Source organism: Penicillium nucicola (genome assembly GCF_028828085.1).
Source record: "Penicillium nucicola strain IBT 29836 chromosome Unknown utg000010l, whole genome shotgun sequence".
NCBI lineage: Eukaryota > Fungi > Ascomycota > Eurotiomycetes > Eurotiales > Aspergillaceae > Penicillium > Penicillium nucicola.
In genome coordinates, this window is record NW_026643134.1 from 3,507,784 (window position 1) to 3,527,561 (window position 19,778).

The window sequence follows — 19,778 nt, forward strand, 5'->3', positions numbered from 1 at the left end:
AAATGCGTGACGTTTCGTATGCCTTTTGTCCGACTTAGGGCTAAGTCGAGGTCGCTTCATGATATTCGATAGCCAATTTGGAATTACTGCAGAAGTTAACTGTTGATTGAACCGCCTTTAAACCAATGCAAAACCACATTAAAAGTCCTGATCCTCCACCTCCAGCCCATCCACAAACTCATACAACTCGCGCGGATCCTCAAAGACAGTCCAAACATGATCAGGCACATTCTCAAAAGCCTTCTCAAACCTCTCAGGATCATTCTTCTCCCCCATATGTGCCACATCAGTAACCATCCGAATAGCAATCGCCCGAATCCACCCCGGATACCTCCCATACATCTCTGCATAAGCCTCCGGATCCTTCTGCGTCGAATCACCAATACAAAGCACACGCCTGCGCGGAAACCAACCCCGAATCTTCTCCATGCGATCAACCTTATACCCCTGCGTCTTCTCCGTAAAAGACCGAATCAACCCAGAAACATCCATCCAAGAATAATCCCTCAAAATCAACGTCCCGGGACGATAATACTCACGCAGGAATCCCCGCAGGAACGGATATAAGTTATAAGGCGACGCAGACAAATAGAACCAAGCCGGCTCTCCCAACACGCCCTCCACCCAGCGATAGAACTCCGGCATACCAGCAATAACCTCCGCCTCGTCGACAAACGTCGAGCGAATAATGCCCGTCGGCTCCAGCGTCATCGTGCGCTTAATCGTATCGTCAATATCGCTGATAACAAGCCAGCCATGCGCGCGCGCAAACCTCGTCTCCATGCTGACCTGGACTGTCCGGCCGCGGCCCTCGACCTCGAACCTGTGCAGCCGCGGCTCGATGACCGTTCCGTCGTCGATGTGGTCCGCGCCCCCGACATCCCCGATGCAGACCCGCTGGCTGATGATCCCGTTGCGGTCGGACGAGCTTAGTTCGTGGAGCTGGCCTCGGCGGCTGATGGGGACGTGGAGCGTTACTGTTCGCGAGGGCGAGACTTGGTCGAGGAAGGGCTGGACGCGCGCTTCGATTCGGCGGCGCACGGCTGCTTCGTGCGTGCCGCCTATGTCGCCGTCTAGGCCGATGTGGTCGGCTATCGAGGCGATGAGCTTGCTGGCGTCTTTTCGGTGCCCTTTTTCGAATATGCAGGCTACTACTTCGGCTTCCCAGGTGCGGGAGGTGAGTTCGTTGTGTTTGTTGTACGTTTTTACTTGGTAGGCTGTGTTGTCGAGGAGCCAGACTGTGTTTTTGGATGGTGTTGCGGGTTGGGATAGTGGGTTTTTGGAGCCTAGGAAGGAGGTGAGGTAGTTTATTATTGTTGAGCTGCGGCGTTCTGGGGGTGGTCGGTCTGGTGAGGATCTTGAGGAGGGTTGAGAGTCATGTTCATGTTCATATTCATGTTCATATTCATGTTCATATTCATGTTCATGTTCGTGGTGGTGGTTGTGGGTGTGGTGATGAACATGGCTGTCGGCGCCCGAATGCTCTAGGTCGTGCGCCATGGTGGATTTGTTGGTGGGGGATGGCAGAAGTAGATGCTAATAGTTGGATGCAAGCCTATATATGTAAAAATAAAATATGGAAGAAGAACCCCGAGGATTATCCCTCAAAGTTAAGCAGCACATGCTAGAGCGAAGTGATGGGCGTCAGGAATCAGGGGAGAATGCTGATCATATAGCCCCCACCCTGATCTATAGTCTCAGAGCCTCCGGGAGCCTCCAGGTCTCCTGATCTCTAAGCGAGAAGTTGCTAATATTGAGGCAGTGAACATGACGTTGAATCGACTGGTGACTTATCAAGCGATCGAGTCACCGGAGTAACTAGGGCTGAGTTGGCCAGCACTGCCTGCCTTGGACATCCCTGGGTCTCTTTTCTTCCTTTATTTGTTTAATTACTGTCCTACGTTCTTACTTGATTTTTATTGTTAGATGCAGCTAGTAGCAAGCCAAGTCAAGTACTATGCATGCCCTCAAAATGCCAGGAAACAAGCCCACTTTGAGACTAACAGAGATTCAGGTGATTATGTGACTAGCCTCTTAGAACCGAACAGGGTAGATTTCACATCGCCTATATTATATATTAAATGCAGTCCATGAAGTCCCACAAAACAAACATGCATCAACACCCTGCATATGTTCCAGTTCGCGGTGCGATACTACATGAACCCCCATCGCAGCCTCGTGCCCGTAGCCCCCCGCATGATAACTTACAAGCCCGTAAATGATCGTCAGGGTTTGGGGGCCAACGTCGTAAAATTGATACGGGCAAGAAACATGACTTCAAGCCAAGCAGCCAAGCAAGTTACACTGAGGGGAACACACATGATTTGGACATGAGGTTGAGATACCATGTGATCTATAGGATGGGATATTCACATAGCATTCTGGGGTATTGTATAGAAAATGAGGGGTTAGATATCGAATTTTAACACCTTTTCATCTTTTTTGAATGGCGTTGGTATATTGTATAGATTGGAGCACAAAGATGGTCGTCGCATCCCTTGCATGGGAGACTCATGTCCCCGGAACTCTAACTCTGGACCACTAGAACAGATGCTAGAGGCAAAGCATATGATACAAAGTGTTTCCTCATGCACGTCATTTTGCTTTGTGGAACCTACGCTACCACCTTATGCTATTTGGCAAACAATAAATAAGAGACATAAATCATAAATTTTTGTTTTGGGACGTTCACAACGATGCTAACCCCAGATATCACGGAATTGGCGCTTTTGCGAGTAGGAATTTGTAGCAGATGCTGGAACCATCTGACGGGAATCACATCTGCGCGGACACAACTCTCCGAGACAAAGTTTCTGCCATGGAGATGGCCTGGCTTGCTAGTCGTATGCGAGCCAGCGTATCAGGTATAGGTGTTTCCTCGAGTGTTTGGATGCTTTGCTCTCAAGGCTGCGACTGGTCATAGAATTTCCACCAACATGGATGAACCCAGGCTGGTAAAAAAGGTCCCCTCACCATCTCTTGGGTGCAGAAATCTCGGTCCGGGAGAACGAGCCGGTGACGGTTTCTTTTCCTCTGCGCTGCTGAATCGCTTTGATGCCGGTGCGGTCTGTGACCGTAGTCGCATTGATGATGTTATCAAAAGCTTCATCCTCGCTGCCCGCAGAGCCAGATTCAGCATCTGAGTCAACGTACAGCTGCTCAGGACGAGCGATTTTCTCGGGTTGCTGTTTCTCCTCGGCATCTGGGTTCTGGAAAGACTTCGAGCTGAGAATCTTGCGACGAATTTCTGCCATTTGTTCTTCGTCTTCCGAGTCATCGGAAATCGCAAATGGGTCTTTGTCTTCCTCTTCCTCATCGGTGCCTTCATTTTCACTTTCCTCTTCTCCGCTTTCGTCTTCGTCGTCATCGTCATCGTCGCTTGCTTTCCGTGCCGGAAGCCGGTTGGTGTTTCCAACAGTCCAGATATCGTCGCCTCCCTCTGCACGGTTGTCTTCGTATTCCTGTTCAATTTTGGCAAGCCATTCCGTCTCTGTGCTTTTGATATCTTCTTCGGTTTCACAAGCAGCGTAGCGCTTCAGGAGCTCTTCGTTGATATCCAAGAAAGCCTGTCCGTAGCTGAAATGCCTGAGGAGGTCCTCAGCCCACTCTAGTCGACCGCAAATGGCGAAGCAAGCGGCGAGTGCCTCGACACAGTTCAAACGCCATGGCTTGCCGTAGTTGACCGTGTTGGCAGCGATAAGGTAGGGAACTATGCGCCAGTATTGTTAGCCACGAGAAAGCCCTGTAACTATCACACTATATCACATACGAAGTCTTTCGCACTTTCCACCAATCCGTGACCACGGCACTTCCTGGACGCGCACCCAGGAGCATTCGACCACCGCAGCACCGTGTTGCTCCAATAGCTCCTTGTCTGCAGGAGAAACAATCCGCTTTGCGTTTGGACTGGCCGAGGGTCGTTAGTATATAAGTCAAAGATAAAAACCTGCGATGCGAAACATACGAGATAATCACGCCGGGGTGGCGCTGGCCAATATGAAGATCCCGCATCAATCCAAGCTTCATCAGTCGCTTTCCGGAGCATCGCTTAGGGTCGCAGTGTCCCATATCCCAGCAGGCGGCCTTGTAGGCTGGTCGCGATGAGACGGCGCCCTCAGTGTCTTCATTGCCGCGGGGCACCGGCTTAGGGCGGGGGTTGAATTTCTTGCCTCCTCGCGCGAAGTTGTCTTTCTTGTGTCGGACCATTGTGAATTGAGGAATCACAGTCGAATTTAATCGAATTCAACTCGAGTCGCGAGAGAAGGGAAAAAGATCAAGGCCAAGCACAAGAACCACACGTGCAAACTAACGGGTTCTCCGCCCGCCTCAGCCCCCCCATCAACTGTACTGTACACATCTCGCATTGCTTGATTGCGTCTCGTTTCCCAACATCGTTTCTCGCGTCAATCTCTTCTTTTTATTTCCTATCTCACCGGCATCCTGGAGGCTGCCTCAGCACGAATGGCGGCCAGGGACCGCTTTGGGGCCTACCCTGAGCCGGGGGTTACGCCGCTACAGCGGGCAATTCGTGAGTGTTGCCCCAGAACTGATTGGTATACAGAGTGATGGAAGCTAACATTCGAACTTTGACAGGCAATGCATGCGATCCCCAGAACTACGAGCCCAACCTGGCCCTGAATCTCGAAGTTGCGGACCTAATCAACTCCAAGAAAGGCAATGCGTGAGTTGGAAACCGGTATTGGCAGGGGTGCGCATACTCATAACCAATCTTCTAGACCTCGAGAATCCGCATTCGACATCGTTCATCTTATCAATTCCCGAAACCAGAATGTCGCGTTGTTGGCCTTGGCGGTACGTGGGGAGCCCAAATGACAGCTGGCGCAAGGAGACTGACTGGCAATAGCTACTCGACATTTGCGTCAAGAACTGCGGATACCCGTTCCATCTCCAGATCAGTACAAAGGAATTCCTGAATGAATTGGTTCGCAGATTCCCCGAGCGGCCGCCTATGCGACCCTCCCGGGTCCAGCACCGCATCTTGGAGTCGATTGAGGAGTGGCGGCAGACGATTTGCCAGACATCGCGCTACAAGGAGGACTTGGGCTTCATCCGGGATATGCATCGTCTCTTATTGTATAAGGGATACATGTTCCCGGAAGTACGCCGAGAGGATGCCGCTGTCTTGAACCCGAGTGATGTATGTCCCTGATCTTGTTGTGATGTCAACATTGAGCTGACTGTTTTAGAATCTCCGCTCAGCGGACGAGATGGAGGAAGAAGAGAAGGAGGCGCAATCCGCGAAGCTCCAAGAGCTGATTCGCCGGGGCACCCCTGCTGATCTTCAGGAAGCCAACCGGCTAATGAAGGTTATGGCTGGTTTCGACAATCGACACAAAACCGACTATCGCGCAAAGGCTGCAGAAGAAGTATCTAAGGTGCAGCAAAAGGCTAAAATCTTGGAAGAGATGCTACAGAACCAACAGCCTGGTGAAACTCTTCCGGAAGGCGATGTTTTCGAGGTGCGTGATTACATGAAATCGAACCATTACCTGATTGTTTCGACCCTAACGTCGTATATTGATTAGGAACTTGCGAATGCTTTGCAAAGTGCCCACCCCAAGATTCAGAAGATGTGCGAAGAGGAATCGGAGGACCCCGAGGCCGTTCACAAGCTGTTGGAGATCAACGACAGCATACACCGCACAATCGAGCGGTACAAGCTTGTCAAGAAGGGTGATTTGGATGCTGCATCCAAGATTCCCAAGGGAACTCTCGGTACTACGACTGGAGTCTCTACAAACGCTAACAACGAGCTTTCCCTGATCGACTTTGATCCAGAGCCTCAACCCAGCTCTAACGGTAACGAGATCAACCCCTCTCAGGGTGGCAGTTCGTTGGAAAATGACCTTCTCGGTCTTTCGTTAGGCGAACAAGATCCCTCTCCTGGGGGTGGTATCTCACTCGGACCTTCGAGTAAGTAATGCATATCGGAAATAACCACCCGTGTCACTAATCAGATTATAGACAATTTCCCATCCATGTCTGCAAGCTCAACACCGCCTATTCCACCACAGCCTCAGTCTCAGCACACGCCAGCATCGTTCAAACCTAATTATGATATCCTTGCGTCCATGAACAGTTCGCGACCTGTCTCTCAATCCCCAACGCCCGCCATGGGGGCCTCACCCCAAGCTCAGTCAACGGCAACCCCGCCACCAGCTGATCCATTTGCATCGCTCGTCTCTGCCAGCCCCCGAGCAGGATCCAGCCCATTCCAACCACCCCCAGCACAGAGTCACCCAGCTCCGGCCTCGTCATCCTTGCTTGACTTAGTCGGAGGACCCAGCTCGTCACCGCAGCCACCGCAGGCCGCGAAGGCCGAAGTCGATGATGAGTGGGATTTCGCTTCTTCCTTGCCAGCCAGCAACGCACTCCCCACGACAAACAAGATCCAGGTTCTCAACTCCCAACTTCGCGTTGATTTTGCTGTGCGCAGAGTGCCAAACCAGCCACGTCAAATCCACGTTGTGGCCGTCTTTTCCAACCCAACCAGTCAACCTATTGGCGAACTCCATTTCCAGGTTGCCGTGGAGAAGGTAAGTCATGGCCCAAGTCTTTGTCGTTTACCCTGATAGATTAATATCCATATCTAGTCTTACACCCTACAACTCCGCCCGCAATCCGGCCGAGACATTGCACCCGGACAACAGAATGGCGTCCAGCAAGAAATGCTCATGGACGGTATTGACGCAGGAAAGGGCAACTCGGTGAAGATCCGATTCAAGGTGTCTTACAAACTTGGAGGCGAGGCCCGCGAGGAGCAGGGCATGGTACCACCTCTGGGCATCGCCTAGACACACCATAGCCACGAATCCAAGTCTACACCAAGTCTTTGCTCTAGCTAGATCCGCCTTGAAAGCCCAGAGCGGTCCGAAGTAGGCTCGGAAGACCCGAGCAGATATGACGGCATTCTATTTAGATTTTGCATTGCCATTGATCCATTCCGTCTACTTCACTTCCTGTGCTGAAACGGGCTGCTCTTCCTCAAGCCTCCATGCCCTAACCCACCTCCCCTGCTCTTGATTTATTTCCCCTCCCTTTTGGCTTCCCACCCATTGAGACTTTAGCGTCCTTATCCATGCTGTTTATAAAGAAGATTCAGATTTCATTGCCTGCACTACTTACTCTTTGAGAGAATGAAGGGAGTTGTTCGAAATATTCATTACACGAAATGCTGTATACTCAGGTAGTCTCCGTAGATATCTCAACCAACCTTCAAACGGTAAAGTGATATCTTCAACCCATTAATCAAAACCACGATGTCCTATGAAGTCCTCATAGTCCGAAAATACAACCATCGAAACAAGACAAGACTTCACAACCACCTACCACCTACCACCCTCCTACCCAAGTACCCCGATCAACACAAAACGTTACCCCAAAAGACACCAAAAATAAGATCCAGCCCCACCCCCATCACCGAACCCTACTATTAGAAATCAGATGCAACCCGCGGAGAAAGATGCACATCTCGCCACTTCCGCCTCCCCAGGAACCAACACCGGTAGCAATGCAACCACGTCGATCAGACCACCCTCTCGGTATTTAATCGGATGAACTCTCTAGCGGGATCAAGCGATAAAGTTCTGATCGGAGTGACCGACCGGGGAGGTTTTCTACGTATGTGCCGACTCCGAGTATTCGCCGGACTTTGTGGAGACGATGACGGCGTCACTGAGTCTTCAAGTTGGATTGGGATGTGTCTTGTGTAGTTTGAGTTCGATTGTAATGTAAGTTATGCTGTAAAGCATTAACTGTATAGGATAGTTCCTACTGCAAGTCATTCTCTCTTGGTTAACCAAAGTTACTAGTAGCTAGCACTTATATGTAGTCGCAATTGACCAATCGCAGTATAACGTCAACGTTAACTACATAACTTTAAGTACAAGAACGTATCATTTAAATTGGAGGCACATACAATTCAAGACCCTGGTATCTACTCTATATTTTAGGCAGTAACAAACCCTGGAAGAAAAATCTGCCCCAGAAATCACTGCAGATGCTATGCTGACTACTGTACAGCGCTTCTCGATCATCCTAACGTAACCCCTAGATATGCTCATTATATTCCTCTGTAATAAAATGTTAAGTACATACGACCACAGGGTGTGGAGAACAGGGCTTCCCGTCCGCTCAGCCGTACTTAAGCCACACGCCGGTAAGTTAGTAGTTAGGTGGGTGACCACTAGCGAATCCTTACTGTTGTATGTTTTTTTTATTTTTTTGTTGTTTTACAGGTGTCTTGATTGATGCTTTTTTCTTTGGCTATCGATCTACTGTAACTTCTTTGCATGTCTTGAGATCCTTTCTAAGCTCCAGTAATTCTGTGGAATACATCGTTCCAGCTATATCATCCTCGATGGCTTGGTCCATCGTATTTATATATCTGAGATGAAAAGAAGTGAATGGTGTGATATACGCAGTTGACAAATATTATATATAATGGATACTTATACCTAGTGCGGCTCCACGACTCTATCTCAGTTACGAAATACCATAGACTCAATTTAAATACACGACTGAAAAGCTGAAACTGCTGCGATTTCAATAACTAGCCAATATCATCTCCGATGCAGAGCCTGGAAGCGCGGGTAAATTATGAGCATCTGGGCCTTGGCGACCTGCAGCTTGACTGGCCCAACAGGCCATACAGAGGAGAGGGACCGGGACACGGGGTTTCTACTGAGAAATAAGGGAAGTTCATAGTGACAGCAGAGTATCTCTCACGTCAGACAAGTATATTGATTCTGCGTTGCTGTTCATGCCGGGATAAAATGACAGTTCGAGGCTGCTGTGTCGGTCCGGAACTTTGATCATGGCATTGCGGGTTTCAGGGTTAGCTTGCGGGTAAGCTTGCGGGTAAGCTTATGTCGAGTACAGCAAATTGCGCGAGTCAGTTGTAGGGACCCTAGGGAACTGGATCAAGTACAGTACATTTCATGTGAAGAACAATAGAGTCTCACGTTACCTGTATATTGTATTTCTCTATCCCAAGGGCTGGCCTCCAACCATTCTGTTCATTTTCTCAAGCTGCGTTTGGGGAAATTTTCTTGATTTACCACCGGTCGGTCCAATAAAGACTAATATCTGGGTTGAATGTGTAGCTTGTCAATTCCTGTAAAGAACAGAGAGCTGTATGTCGCACGGCTCACAATGCTGTAGGTTTACATGTACGAAGCTAGATGGCGCGGGGCCCTGGCACGCTATGTATGCAGCTAGACAGTATAGTGCCAACGCATAACGACAGGGATGTTGGAGCTTGCACCCTACCTCTTCCCCTCTTGTTTCAGATATGCATATAAGCTTCTATTGTATCTAATCTAACTTAGTTGCCCCTCTATTAACGTTATCTACTCCGAGCTGTACAGTAAATCTACAATCAAACCACCCAGCCATAGTATCATACAATATACCCTCAACTCCAACAACCAAAACACACCCCTAGATGTTAGATGCAACTCCCCCGTAGACCTCCAATATCTCAAAATGAAATATCGTCAACACCCCAACCACATCGGGTAGCGATCAACATCCAAGTTAACTTAAGTTATACCTTATCGCACACCCCTATCAACCACCACCAACCACCCACCAACAACCACAACCAATCCACCAAACAGGGCGCTCCAACTAGAATGCCAACCCTAGCAATCAACCCCCCCAAAGCTCTAGCAACCCCCTCCCACCAGACCCACCCCCCACCAACAAATGACTTCCTAACAGGCACCTGGCACGTAACCCACACCAGCCTCCCGCTGTGGAAAAACAAACGCAACGTGAAAATAACATACAAACCCCTTCCGGGGGCCAACGCAAAAGGAGACGGGTCAGGGACAGGGACAGGGTCAGAGACAGGGGCAATAACCAAACTCGACGACCTGGTCGAGTACCAAAAAGCCAACTCGGCCAAGATCCACTCCGTGCATGGCATCGACACGCCCGCGGCCGGGGATCCTGGCGCCTGGGACTGGCGCGGCAAGGGTTGGCTGGTGATTGCCAGTTCGCACTGGGAATGTCTGGGCTTTGGACGGGTCGAAGATGGGAATGAGTGGGTGGTGACGTATTTTGCGAAGACGCTTTTCACGCCCGCTGGTATTGATGTTTATTCGAGATCGCCGGAGGGGTTGGCGGGGGATGTGATGGAGGGGATTTGGGGGGCTTTGGGGGGGCTGGGGGTTGGGGAGATTGATCGGCTTGTTTCTGGGGTTTTTGAAGTTCCTAGGGATTAAAAATTGGGATTGGGATTGGAATTGGGAGTGGGAGGATTGGGAGGATTTGGAGGAGGATTTTCCTGTTGGAGATTAGTTGGTTTGGTGCGGGTGAGATTTGGGCTTCCAAGGTTGAATATAGCGGTGTGAAATGTGGTGTTTGGATGTGTTGTTGACACGGCACATCGTGAGATATTAGTCTGTTTGGATAATACTTGACCTTCGATCTCTGGGTGTTGCTTGCGGATGATAGACCAGTTGCTGTGTTTGGTTCAGCTGAGATAGACCTGTATAGATAGCATAAGCCAATGAGGATAGCCAAGGGCATTTTCACATGGTTTTGGCGCCCTCTGCATGTGGCTGGATGATTACGAAGGTCTTTGTCAAGCGATATGCTGAGAATTGAGACCGATGGAGCCACCTTTGACCCATTAACCGTCTACTGCGGCGTAGTGCATGCATCGAGTCCGAGTACCGTGAGCACTGTGAGATCGGTGGGGTTCGATCGAGTTGCCGAACCCCGCGAGCTAATTGCAAATTGAAAAGCCGTTGCTGTATTGCTCCAAACAACAGATCTAGAACATATACATCTCCGCGACGTGCGAATACCTGACTAAAGTGAGGTGAAGGGCCAGTGGCAATTGCCCCAAAGGGCTTAGTTCCGGCCGGGCGATCAAGCGATAGGAGGGCTAGACCGGTGGCGAGCGACTGGGAGAAAGGCAGTTTGACTTCAATATGGCGTTGTTATTCTCTGGCTGTTGGGCTATATTAGGCAGTTGAGCTGACAGGGCTTATGAGAACCGAGGTCAAGCCCTATCTAACAGGGTTCACTGGCTCAATCGCCCGCCAGATACCAGATACCGATTCTCTAGTAGAACAGTACCTCGTACATAGAGTTGATCTGGCCCCAAGCACATCCTCCGAGCGATCCTGCACGCCGATACCCCAACCACCTACCCCAAGCCTAGGGTTTCGGTTAGACCGGGCGTAACGACACCTGCATATCCAACATCTCCTGATCCTAGTGGCGGTGCAAGTGGAGAATCCCCATGCCGGATGGCCGTTGTCTTGGAAGATACCCCGAGGATTCACCAGTACTGGGAACTACACTGCAGATAGAGCCTCTCGGAATAGCCTATCGACTCTGAAAATTGGTTCCATTGCGTCTTGCTCGCACACGCTACTGTTCTAGGCAGGTGACGGTTGTCAAGTGTATGACCGAGCATTGTCCGTAGACACTGGTCGATCGATGCATAGTTCCGAGGGCACTAACGACAGATCCGATCGGAATTGACGCAGGTCCAAGCGATGCTGCGAATGCCTCAGGTTAATCCACTGTTCACTTTTGCACCAAGTGTGCCTTGGACGAATGCCCGATCCGGTCATCACGTGGACCCCTTCTCTGAGCCGTCGTACTGGCCGAGTTAGCCAGGTAGGGGGAAAAAAAGAAGAGGAAGAAAAGTAACCGGAAAGTAGGAAGAGGAAGGGATCAACGATTCACCCTCGATCTATAGGGCTTTGGGGTCTACCGTGACATGGGCGATCTGGAGACTGGAGACTGGAGTAACCCCCCACTTTTTTTTTTTTTTTTTCTTCCCAGTTGCATAACCCGAGTTCTAGACTTTTCAACGGGGAGAGATATCTGCAGCTTACCTGCAAGGGAAGAGATATCCGGGACACAGGGAGCCGTGAATGGTACTCGTATTAAAAGAGGCCCAGAGGGGCTAGACTGGAAACGCAACAACCATGGATCGCGGGGGGAGTCGAAGGTTTTCTCAGTACCCAAACTAAGATCGCCTGGGATCCATGGTTGGGGGCCCTGAGCTTAGGGCCTGACATCTTGTTATTTAAAGTGTTCCCTTCCCCTCTCTCTGACGACTCATACTTCTTAACGATGATGGATGCTGATATTACCCCAATTCCCCGCTCGCGGGAGGAGAACCAGGAGAGGTAAAGAGATCCTAGTCCGATGAACTCGAGCATAGCTAATTCCTCCATCAGAGCCTTTATCGCTGCCTCGCGGCGAAAGGACCGCAGCCTGGATGCACGACTAGAGTCGGCCAATAGGGCCTCGATGCTGCACAAGAAACGTACCGGCAAGGGCTTTCACATTACCAAGGAGATTGTCGAGAGAGAAGCCATGTATGAAGAAGTCGACGAGCGATATGCAGAAAAGCGGATTCGGATGCTGCAAGCGCAGAACATGCAGATCGAACAACAGTTCCACCGTCATCTGATCGCAGCCTTTGGACGTCCGAATGGAGCGTCAATCGCCAATCGACGAGCGAGCACATATACGCCCCGTCCGTCCACAGAGGGCCCCCGCAAAATGAGCCTGGACCTGACCAACATCCGCTCGTCGTTCTCCCAAAACTCAAACTCCATGGCCAGTCCCATGCCAACCAGCGACGGCTACATCCTGTCCCCAACAGCATCCTTCGACAACAGCGCCAACTCCTACATGGCCTGCATGCCGGGCTCCGAGGCCCCCTACTCCATGGTCTCATCAGACCCCAACTCCGCCCACATCCCAGACTACGTGAACCAGCAAGCCACCACCCCAGCATGGAGCACCCAGATGCCCAACTGGGCCATGCAACAGCAGGTCCCCACCCCCAGCCAAACCCCAACAGACCAAGTGCAGATGTGGCAGCAGAGCATGATGCAGCAGCCCACGGCGTCCGACATCCAAATGCAGCGCCAATTCAGAGACCGACTAGCCTCCGCGCCGGAATTGCCTCTGCACCAAGCTCCACGGATCGCACCCTCGGCGTCGATCTCGGGCCCCACCCCAAGTGCCGGCGCCCACGGCCACGCCCACCCAATGGGCCACTCGCGCGGCCAGTCGCAGCCCAGCAATAACTTCCACAACCTCCACCTCCTAACGCAAAGCACCCACCTCGCCATGCCCGCGTCGAGCGCCAGCTCGCCCAGAATCGAGGCCCTCTCTGCGGAGACCCACTCCACGCCTGATTTCTGTCCTACCCCCCACAGCCCCATGTCGCCAACTGCCGTTGCGACTCAGATGAGTATGCCGTCCATGCCTGCGCCTGCCAAAATGGACGGCACTGGGCATGGTGATGGCATCATGGTCTCCAACGAGGGCATGGATGCTGATTATTCGGATTTCAGCCAGTTCGCTCTGCATCTGGAGAACTCGACAGTGCCACTCTCTGACCGGGAGCCATTTGGTTTCGACGATTTTGTCACGGTGGACGAGTTTACCAGCGTTTCGTGCTGATCCTTCATCCCCCTTCTGCTTTTTTTTTCTTTCTCTTTTTTTCTTCTCTGTTCTTGACGCCCATTACGATTTGTGATACCTGATATACCCAGGTAGTTTATTTGTCACTTTTGACTTCCTTGATTTCCTTCTTTTGTATATCGGCTCGAGACTTTTGTGGCTTTGTATATTCGCTTCTGTATCATACTTCCAATCTATCTCTCATTTAATTCAATATTACAAACTTGCTTTGCATGAACCTTGACCAGACCAATACCAATCACCAATCAACCAAGAATGCTCCCTTCCATTTACAACCTATCGTCTTTTCCCTTCATTTTCTACTGTCCCCAACCATGAAACCACGAATCCCCTTCACGCACAGTGAAAGCGACAGTGACATAACCCCACACACGAAAAACCAAAAAAAAAGTTCCAAGGCCCAAGGAATAAATTCTCGCCCTGGTCTATTCCCGTCCCACAATGATCGACGTTACATCGACACAACCCGCAACCATCACCGCACCGTCCAAGTCCACCCCCAATCCGGCGAATGTTCTCCACATGATCGACGCAACTGTCCGCTGCGCAATGCCCTGCGCGATTATTGGCATCTCGCTTTTCGCAGTGGGTGTCTGACTCTCGGTCTTGGTCTCGGTCCCGGGTTTTGCGTTTTGTCGGGCCGTGCCAGATAGCTCGTAGCTAGCTGGAGCTGGAGCTGGAGCTGAGCTGAGCTGTAGAGCTGGGCTGGGATCTCCACCTGGGACTTGAATCATTTCTTCTGTTTTTTTTTGCCTTTTCGCTATTCTATGGCTATTGATTGCTTGGGTCTTTGTTAATTAATTAATTCTTAAAATATACCTGGAACTGTACTCTACTGCCAATTAATATTATATTATCTTACATTAAACCGTAAGACTACAATAACGCCAATTGTAAGTTATACGTACGTACGTACATAAATCCGAAGAACCAAGTTCCACCGCATTGAGTTGAAACTAGAAACCCACTCACCGCAGTGTGGATCGAATTGACCGAGCGCAAAAACAGAACAGAACAGGACAGAACAGGATACAGTACAATGTTGCTTTGGCGGGGATGACTTCACTCTTCACTCTTCACTTATGAGGGATATTTCCTCAATACCACATACCACGCAACAATCGCAGAAAGAATACTAATTCTGTCCGGGGGACGTCCCTGGACTCTAGAACGCGGCAAACCGTGGAATAGCGTACTGTAGGTAGACCGGTTGAAGTATTTGTCATGGGGGTACTTTGTACTTTGTACTCCATATGTCTACCTACAGTACTCCGTATGTCATGCCATTTCCGTACTGTAAGCCTGACTTGGCGGGAGGGGAAAGGGAGCAGCTCTACTCCGTACTTTTTCTTCGATTGTCTTTGTCTTTTGCCTCCCCTGGCATTGGCATCCAATTCCTGATTTCATGGTAGGTGGTCTTGTGCTCTATTCTTGGGGGGTTCTGGGTCGGGATTAGGAATAGGGTTTGGGAGGGGTTCTTATTTCACGATTCATTCTTGGTTCAGCTGTTCTGGGCTGGTTAATGTGATATGTCCAAAATGGAATTGGAGGTTGGACCTGCAGGATTTTTCTCACGGGGATGGGGATGACGTTGTTGCACGATTGCTAAGTAGCTCGGGGGGAGGAGGGGGGGAGAGGGGAGGGGTATGAGCGAAGAGGCGTTCCCGGGATTTTGGATCAACGGCTATCGTGCAGAAGGGGATCGGCGAAGTTCTGGCTGCAGAGATTGAACTTGTTTTGCTGGGACTTGTTGCACAAGGGGATTTTTCTTCTTTCTGAACAGACTTTCTGTGAACAGTAAAGTGAACAGAAAGAGAGCTCAAAAGGTTGTCAGCTCAGGCCAAGCCAAATTAACTCGGAAAAAAGAAACGAGCAAAAATCCATTTCCAATCGGAAAGTTTAAAAAACCCAAAAAAGACCAAAAAAGCCGAATCGGGCCAGGTGCACCGCGTTCCCAGATTGCGGGGTTAAGGTTGCAGCTCGAGAATCCACAGCCCCGATTGGCCCGATAACCTGACGCCTCAGTGAGAATCTCCAAACCCAGGAGTTAAGAACAAACAGCGCCGAGTGGAATAACAGACTATCATATTAGCTCTTTCTCTCGTATACGGAGGTACTTCCACCCCCCCATTCTCATCCAGTTCCAGTCCAATCCAGTCCAGTTCCAGACCAATTCCAGTCTCGAACCCTTCTTCGACCCACAATTCCCATCGGCCACCCAAAGCCGGTTACCCACTCGGGACCGATCCAGATTCCCAAATCCAGACCCCGTGCACGGCACCAGCGCGCTGATTGGACGTGCAAGTCTGGATCTGGGTATCGGGCTTTGGGCACTTTCCTCGTCGGGAGATATCCTACGAGGGGCTTGGGGGTTAAAGTTAGGCGGAAATGGTGTTGTGTGGGAGGTTGCCGTTGGAGCCGTTGGTACTGCACGGGCACGTCAGACGGGCTTTGTGTTGGGGATGGTGGTGGTGGTGGTGGTGGTGGTTCGAGCTTGTTATTGGGTTGGTTGCTTTTGCAGGACTCCCTGATCGGCGATCGGCGCACGGGCAGGTGCAGCGTGCAGGCTGCAGGCTGCAGCGTGCCGGGTGTTTTGCGCGGAATTTGGAATTGTGGCTTGGGCTTGGACCTGGGTCTTTCTGTCGGCTTTGACGTTCCTGCGTTATTTTGTCTTTTTGGTGGTGGGCTGATTAGCTGGTGGCCTGATCGGGCATGTTTTGCGCGGTGACTGGTGGGGTGAGGAGGGGCTTGGTCGGCTGGGTTGGTCTTTTGGTGGTTACTGTTATCGCGATGGCTGTATAGAACTTGCTCGTCGGATTGGATTGGCGGGTAGGTTTGAATTGCCGCTTTCTGTGCCATGGAGCGAGTATTTCTCAGTCCGGGTTGACTCGCACGTGATGCTATGGTTTGGTGTTTAGTTCTGGGTTTCCATATCTTGGACTATGTGGTTGGCGAGCCATGGCGAACATGTGAAGATAGTTGATTGGATTGAGGTGGTCTTACTGCCACGGACTTGAGCGATTTGAAGATAGGAAAGTTTGTTGACGGACAACCAACTGCCGTGATTTTGCAGTGCCAGTAGTGTGGGTATGATACATGGGTATACTGTAAGGATCTAATTTTGCTTTGTAGTTGAAATTTCGATATTATACTAAATATGTTCGGTGAAAGTATCTATCGAGTAATGTATGTTTATTGAGGTGCCGTCTGGCTGATTCAGATGCCTTGACATTTTACAGTCAAGTAAAAGGAAATGCGACTAGTAAGTATAGATATAAACGTCTTTACAGTAGCTTGCAAAATTTCATATTAAACTAGAATGTCTGCTCACAGCCACATAGTATCCCAACCCTAACAATAAGACGATTATCAGATTATAAGAACGTATTCAGGTGCACAGAACGAGAAAAATAGTACAGACACTCCGATGCTATAGAAAATACAGACATAATTCCAAAATTGAGTAATAAAATGTAAGAACTACCACTTTCCCCTGGAACGAATAGCTACCAGAAGTGTTCAAGCAAAACACCTATCAAAAAGTCAACAGAGTGTCATAGAACTGCAGCCTGTCAGAAACCACCCGCAGAGCGAAGATCCACTTCCCAAGCCGCCAAGTCCAGCAACATCTTGATATGGATTATCTTAGCGATTTCCAAAAAAAAAAAAAACCTCCAAGCGAACAAGTATCTCAAGAGTGGATTTGACAGCTGAACTGTGAGCCCGGCGGCTCTATTGAAAGGTTCGCCAAGGCGACGGGAGGATCCACTTCGGGTGGCGCGGGCCACTTGTTAGTCTCGCTCGAATTCTTGGCATCAAGCCTACTCGCTTAACCCAATGATGGGTCTATTGGCAAGAGTGCCATATCGTCTGTCCTCATACCATGAACAAGGTAGTGTGGGCCATGTATAATCTTTGAGTCACAAGTACGAGTACGGAGTACTGCGACTCAAATCAGTTGTGACCTCGAATTAGCGTTCAACCAACCAATGGAAAGATACTCGATTGGACCATAGCCTGGAAGACAAGCTAACCGTTAAAAAAGAACTTACACAACGAGCATACAGAAATATCATAACGTAGACTAACAGATCGGGAAACCGTTCGTGAACAGCATACCTACCGACTATACAGTCCATAACTGGATATAACATCCATTACGACCAGACTACAGTACTGTACACAACAGATTGTCTTGCATATACAGAATCAAATGCAGCCTTCCAAGATCCACCCGTACGACTCCATCTAGACCACCCATATCACATTCGTATCATGTCAGATCACATTCCCCACCCGCTCTACGAAGTACTCCGTATGTACATGCACATGTACAGTAATCCTGAATCAAGATCCAAACGAGCCCTCAAGAACCAAACAAGGAACGAAACCTGCTCACCCCCTCTCCTGACCCTCATCGAGATATTGTCCGGTCGTTTCTGCGCTAGATCATCCAATGGCATCGATCCTGAATCAGATATCCCAGGGCGCATAGTCCCAGCAGTCTGGACGGATCCTCCGGTTATGTTGTAAGATGTGGGGCGTGGCTTGCGAGAACCGGATTCTGGGGAGGCGAGGTGGCTGGCAGGTCAGCTGGTTTCCCCGGATCTTGGGTGTGCTGATGAGGGCCTAGGCTTGATTGGGGGGTTTGGTTTTGCGGTTTCGTATTTTGGGGCTTGGGTTCGCTTATTGTCTTTTTTGTTGGCTGTAGGGGCTTTTTGTGAACCGGGGGTTTTGTTCTATGGGAGGATTTGGATTTGGGGGGATGTGTTTTCATTTGTTTCTTCGTCTTATCTGTGTTGGCTGGATGATGGTCTGTGGGATTCGTCATGTTAGTGGCAATGGAGTCATGGAGAAGAGCTTGGAAAGAGAGGTGACAGAGAGAGGTTGGTATTTACTGATGTCGTGCTCTTGGAGTCTTCTCCTTTCGGGGTTTGATATGTAGGGCTGGGAGTATAGACTCCCAGTGGCTTGTTTACTATTTCCGTTGACATCAGAGTCGCTGTGCAATCCGAGATCAGATTTTGTTTTGTCTGGTAGATTACATCAAACGCTGGATAGTATTTGGAATGGCTACCAACTTGTGTCGGTATTTGGATGTTGGATGTTGGATACAGGAAGTCTCAGAAAATGCAGGTATTTGCCAGGGGGAATGACTTGTCCCTGAGTTACAACAATTCAACAGTGAGATTTGTTCTACAAAAGATCATACTTCTTATGCTGTTTAACTTAAAGTGTACGTAATATTACATCAGTAAATGTAACTCCATGCCCAAATACTATCATCAAAGATACATAAGTTCCAATTGATAACAATAATAAAACAACTAAAATCATTCTAGATACTCCGATAAAATGATTAAATGACATGACACAAACCAAACTACCACACCCTCGTTCCCAAATATACAGCCCAGGCAAAAGCGGAACGAGACGAATTCCCCAATCCGGTGATGCAGGCTTGGAGCCCACCTAATCTGACGAGCGAGTCAAACCCCACAGCCAGACATGAAGAAAGTTCGGTAGAAAACGATTAACAAGTAGCTCTGTTGAATAATCAATCACTAACTACGTTTTCTTTCATCTTTTTTTAACCAAAAAAAGACCTGCACGTTACACGCTAAGAAAGATCAACAAAAAGATCTCCATAATCGGAATTAAACAAAAAAGCCAATCTGGCATTCTGATCACGAGGATCGGCTTTTGCAGGAATAACCAGGGATCACCAGGGTGTTTAGTGGTAAATGCAATGATCTACGATTAGCGTGGTCCACCGATGCGAGCTGGCATTGTGTAGGTTTGAGAGATTGCGTGTGTGGTTTGAATTCCGTTGAATGGGTCTGAATGGATCTGGGAGTGAGGTAGAGGATTGAACTTGGGCCCGGGGAAAAGGTTTCCGAGTCGCTTTTTGTACTTCCCTAGCTTGAAGGTCGAACGCCGGATTAGGTATCATTTGCGTAAAAGCGTTGGAGTTGGCGTCCGTGTTTGAGCGTGGGGGTTGGCTAGCCATGAAGTGGATATCTGATCTCGCGGAGACGTGGTTTGGGTTCGGCTTTGTCCGGTGTGTCGATCTTCGCTGGAATTGTATAATGTTCCTATTGAGTTTGTTGGTTGGAAGACTCAAATTTAGGGCATTCTGGAGGAGGGCAAACTATACGTTCTTTTTTACATGGAAAGAAAGGTCGGAATTAAAGTCACCCCGAGTGTTGAATAGTGGTAATGAATTGGTTACATTCTAGCGTTTAAGTGTTATATTTTGGGTCATTTCAAACCACACCCCAAATGGA

General features: G+C 49.5%; 7 protein-coding genes across 7 annotated transcripts; 3 read left to right on the forward strand and 4 right to left on the reverse strand.

The window, feature by feature from the left end:
• Positions 1-138: 138 nt before the first annotated feature.
• Positions 139-1,500, reverse strand: N7511_009890 (phosphatidate phosphatase App1 family protein; the record flags this gene model as incomplete). Its single annotated transcript, XM_057132267.1, has 1 exon — positions 139-1,500. The coding sequence occupies one exon, from the start codon at positions 1,498-1,500 to the stop codon at positions 139-141; it is 1,362 nt and encodes a 453-aa protein (XP_056980255.1).
• A 1,469-nt stretch (positions 1,501-2,969) lies between these two features.
• N7511_009891 (ribosome biogenesis TSR3 family protein) lies at positions 2,970-4,206 on the reverse strand (the record flags this gene model as incomplete). The annotated part of the gene is made up of 3 exons (XM_057132268.1): positions 2,970-3,709; positions 3,770-3,906; positions 3,965-4,206. 3 exons carry the CDS (start codon positions 4,204-4,206, stop codon positions 2,970-2,972), a joined length of 1,119 nt encoding a protein of 372 aa, XP_056980256.1.
• Positions 4,207-4,461: 255 nt separating this feature from the next.
• Positions 4,462-6,815, forward strand: N7511_009892 (VHS domain protein; the record flags this gene model as incomplete). Its single annotated transcript, XM_057132269.1, has 8 exons — positions 4,462-4,528; positions 4,594-4,681; positions 4,737-4,812; positions 4,865-5,158; positions 5,208-5,480; positions 5,547-5,934; positions 5,986-6,557; positions 6,615-6,815. 8 exons carry the CDS (start codon positions 4,462-4,464, stop codon positions 6,813-6,815), a joined length of 1,959 nt encoding a protein of 652 aa, XP_056980257.1.
• Positions 6,816-9,656: 2,841 nt separating this feature from the next.
• N7511_009893 (Calycin) lies at positions 9,657-10,250 on the forward strand (the record flags this gene model as incomplete). Its single annotated transcript, XM_057132270.1, has 1 exon — positions 9,657-10,250. One exon carries the CDS (start codon positions 9,657-9,659, stop codon positions 10,248-10,250), a length of 594 nt encoding a protein of 197 aa, XP_056980258.1.
• Positions 10,251-12,123: 1,873 nt separating this feature from the next.
• On the forward strand, positions 12,124-13,470 carry N7511_009894 (uncharacterized protein; the record flags this gene model as incomplete). Its single annotated transcript, XM_057132271.1, has 2 exons — positions 12,124-12,179; positions 12,231-13,470. The coding sequence occupies 2 exons, from the start codon at positions 12,124-12,126 to the stop codon at positions 13,468-13,470; spliced, it is 1,296 nt and encodes a 431-aa protein (XP_056980259.1).
• Positions 13,471-13,916: 446 nt separating this feature from the next.
• N7511_009895 (uncharacterized protein) lies at positions 13,917-14,225 on the reverse strand (the record flags this gene model as incomplete). The annotated part of the gene is made up of 1 exon (XM_057132272.1): positions 13,917-14,225. The coding sequence occupies one exon, from the start codon at positions 14,223-14,225 to the stop codon at positions 13,917-13,919; it is 309 nt and encodes a 102-aa protein (XP_056980260.1).
• A 1,399-nt stretch (positions 14,226-15,624) lies between these two features.
• Positions 15,625-16,350, reverse strand: N7511_009896 (uncharacterized protein; the record flags this gene model as incomplete). Its single annotated transcript, XM_057132273.1, has 1 exon — positions 15,625-16,350. The coding sequence occupies one exon, from the start codon at positions 16,348-16,350 to the stop codon at positions 15,625-15,627; it is 726 nt and encodes a 241-aa protein (XP_056980261.1).
• Positions 16,351-19,778: the final 3,428 nt, after the last annotated feature.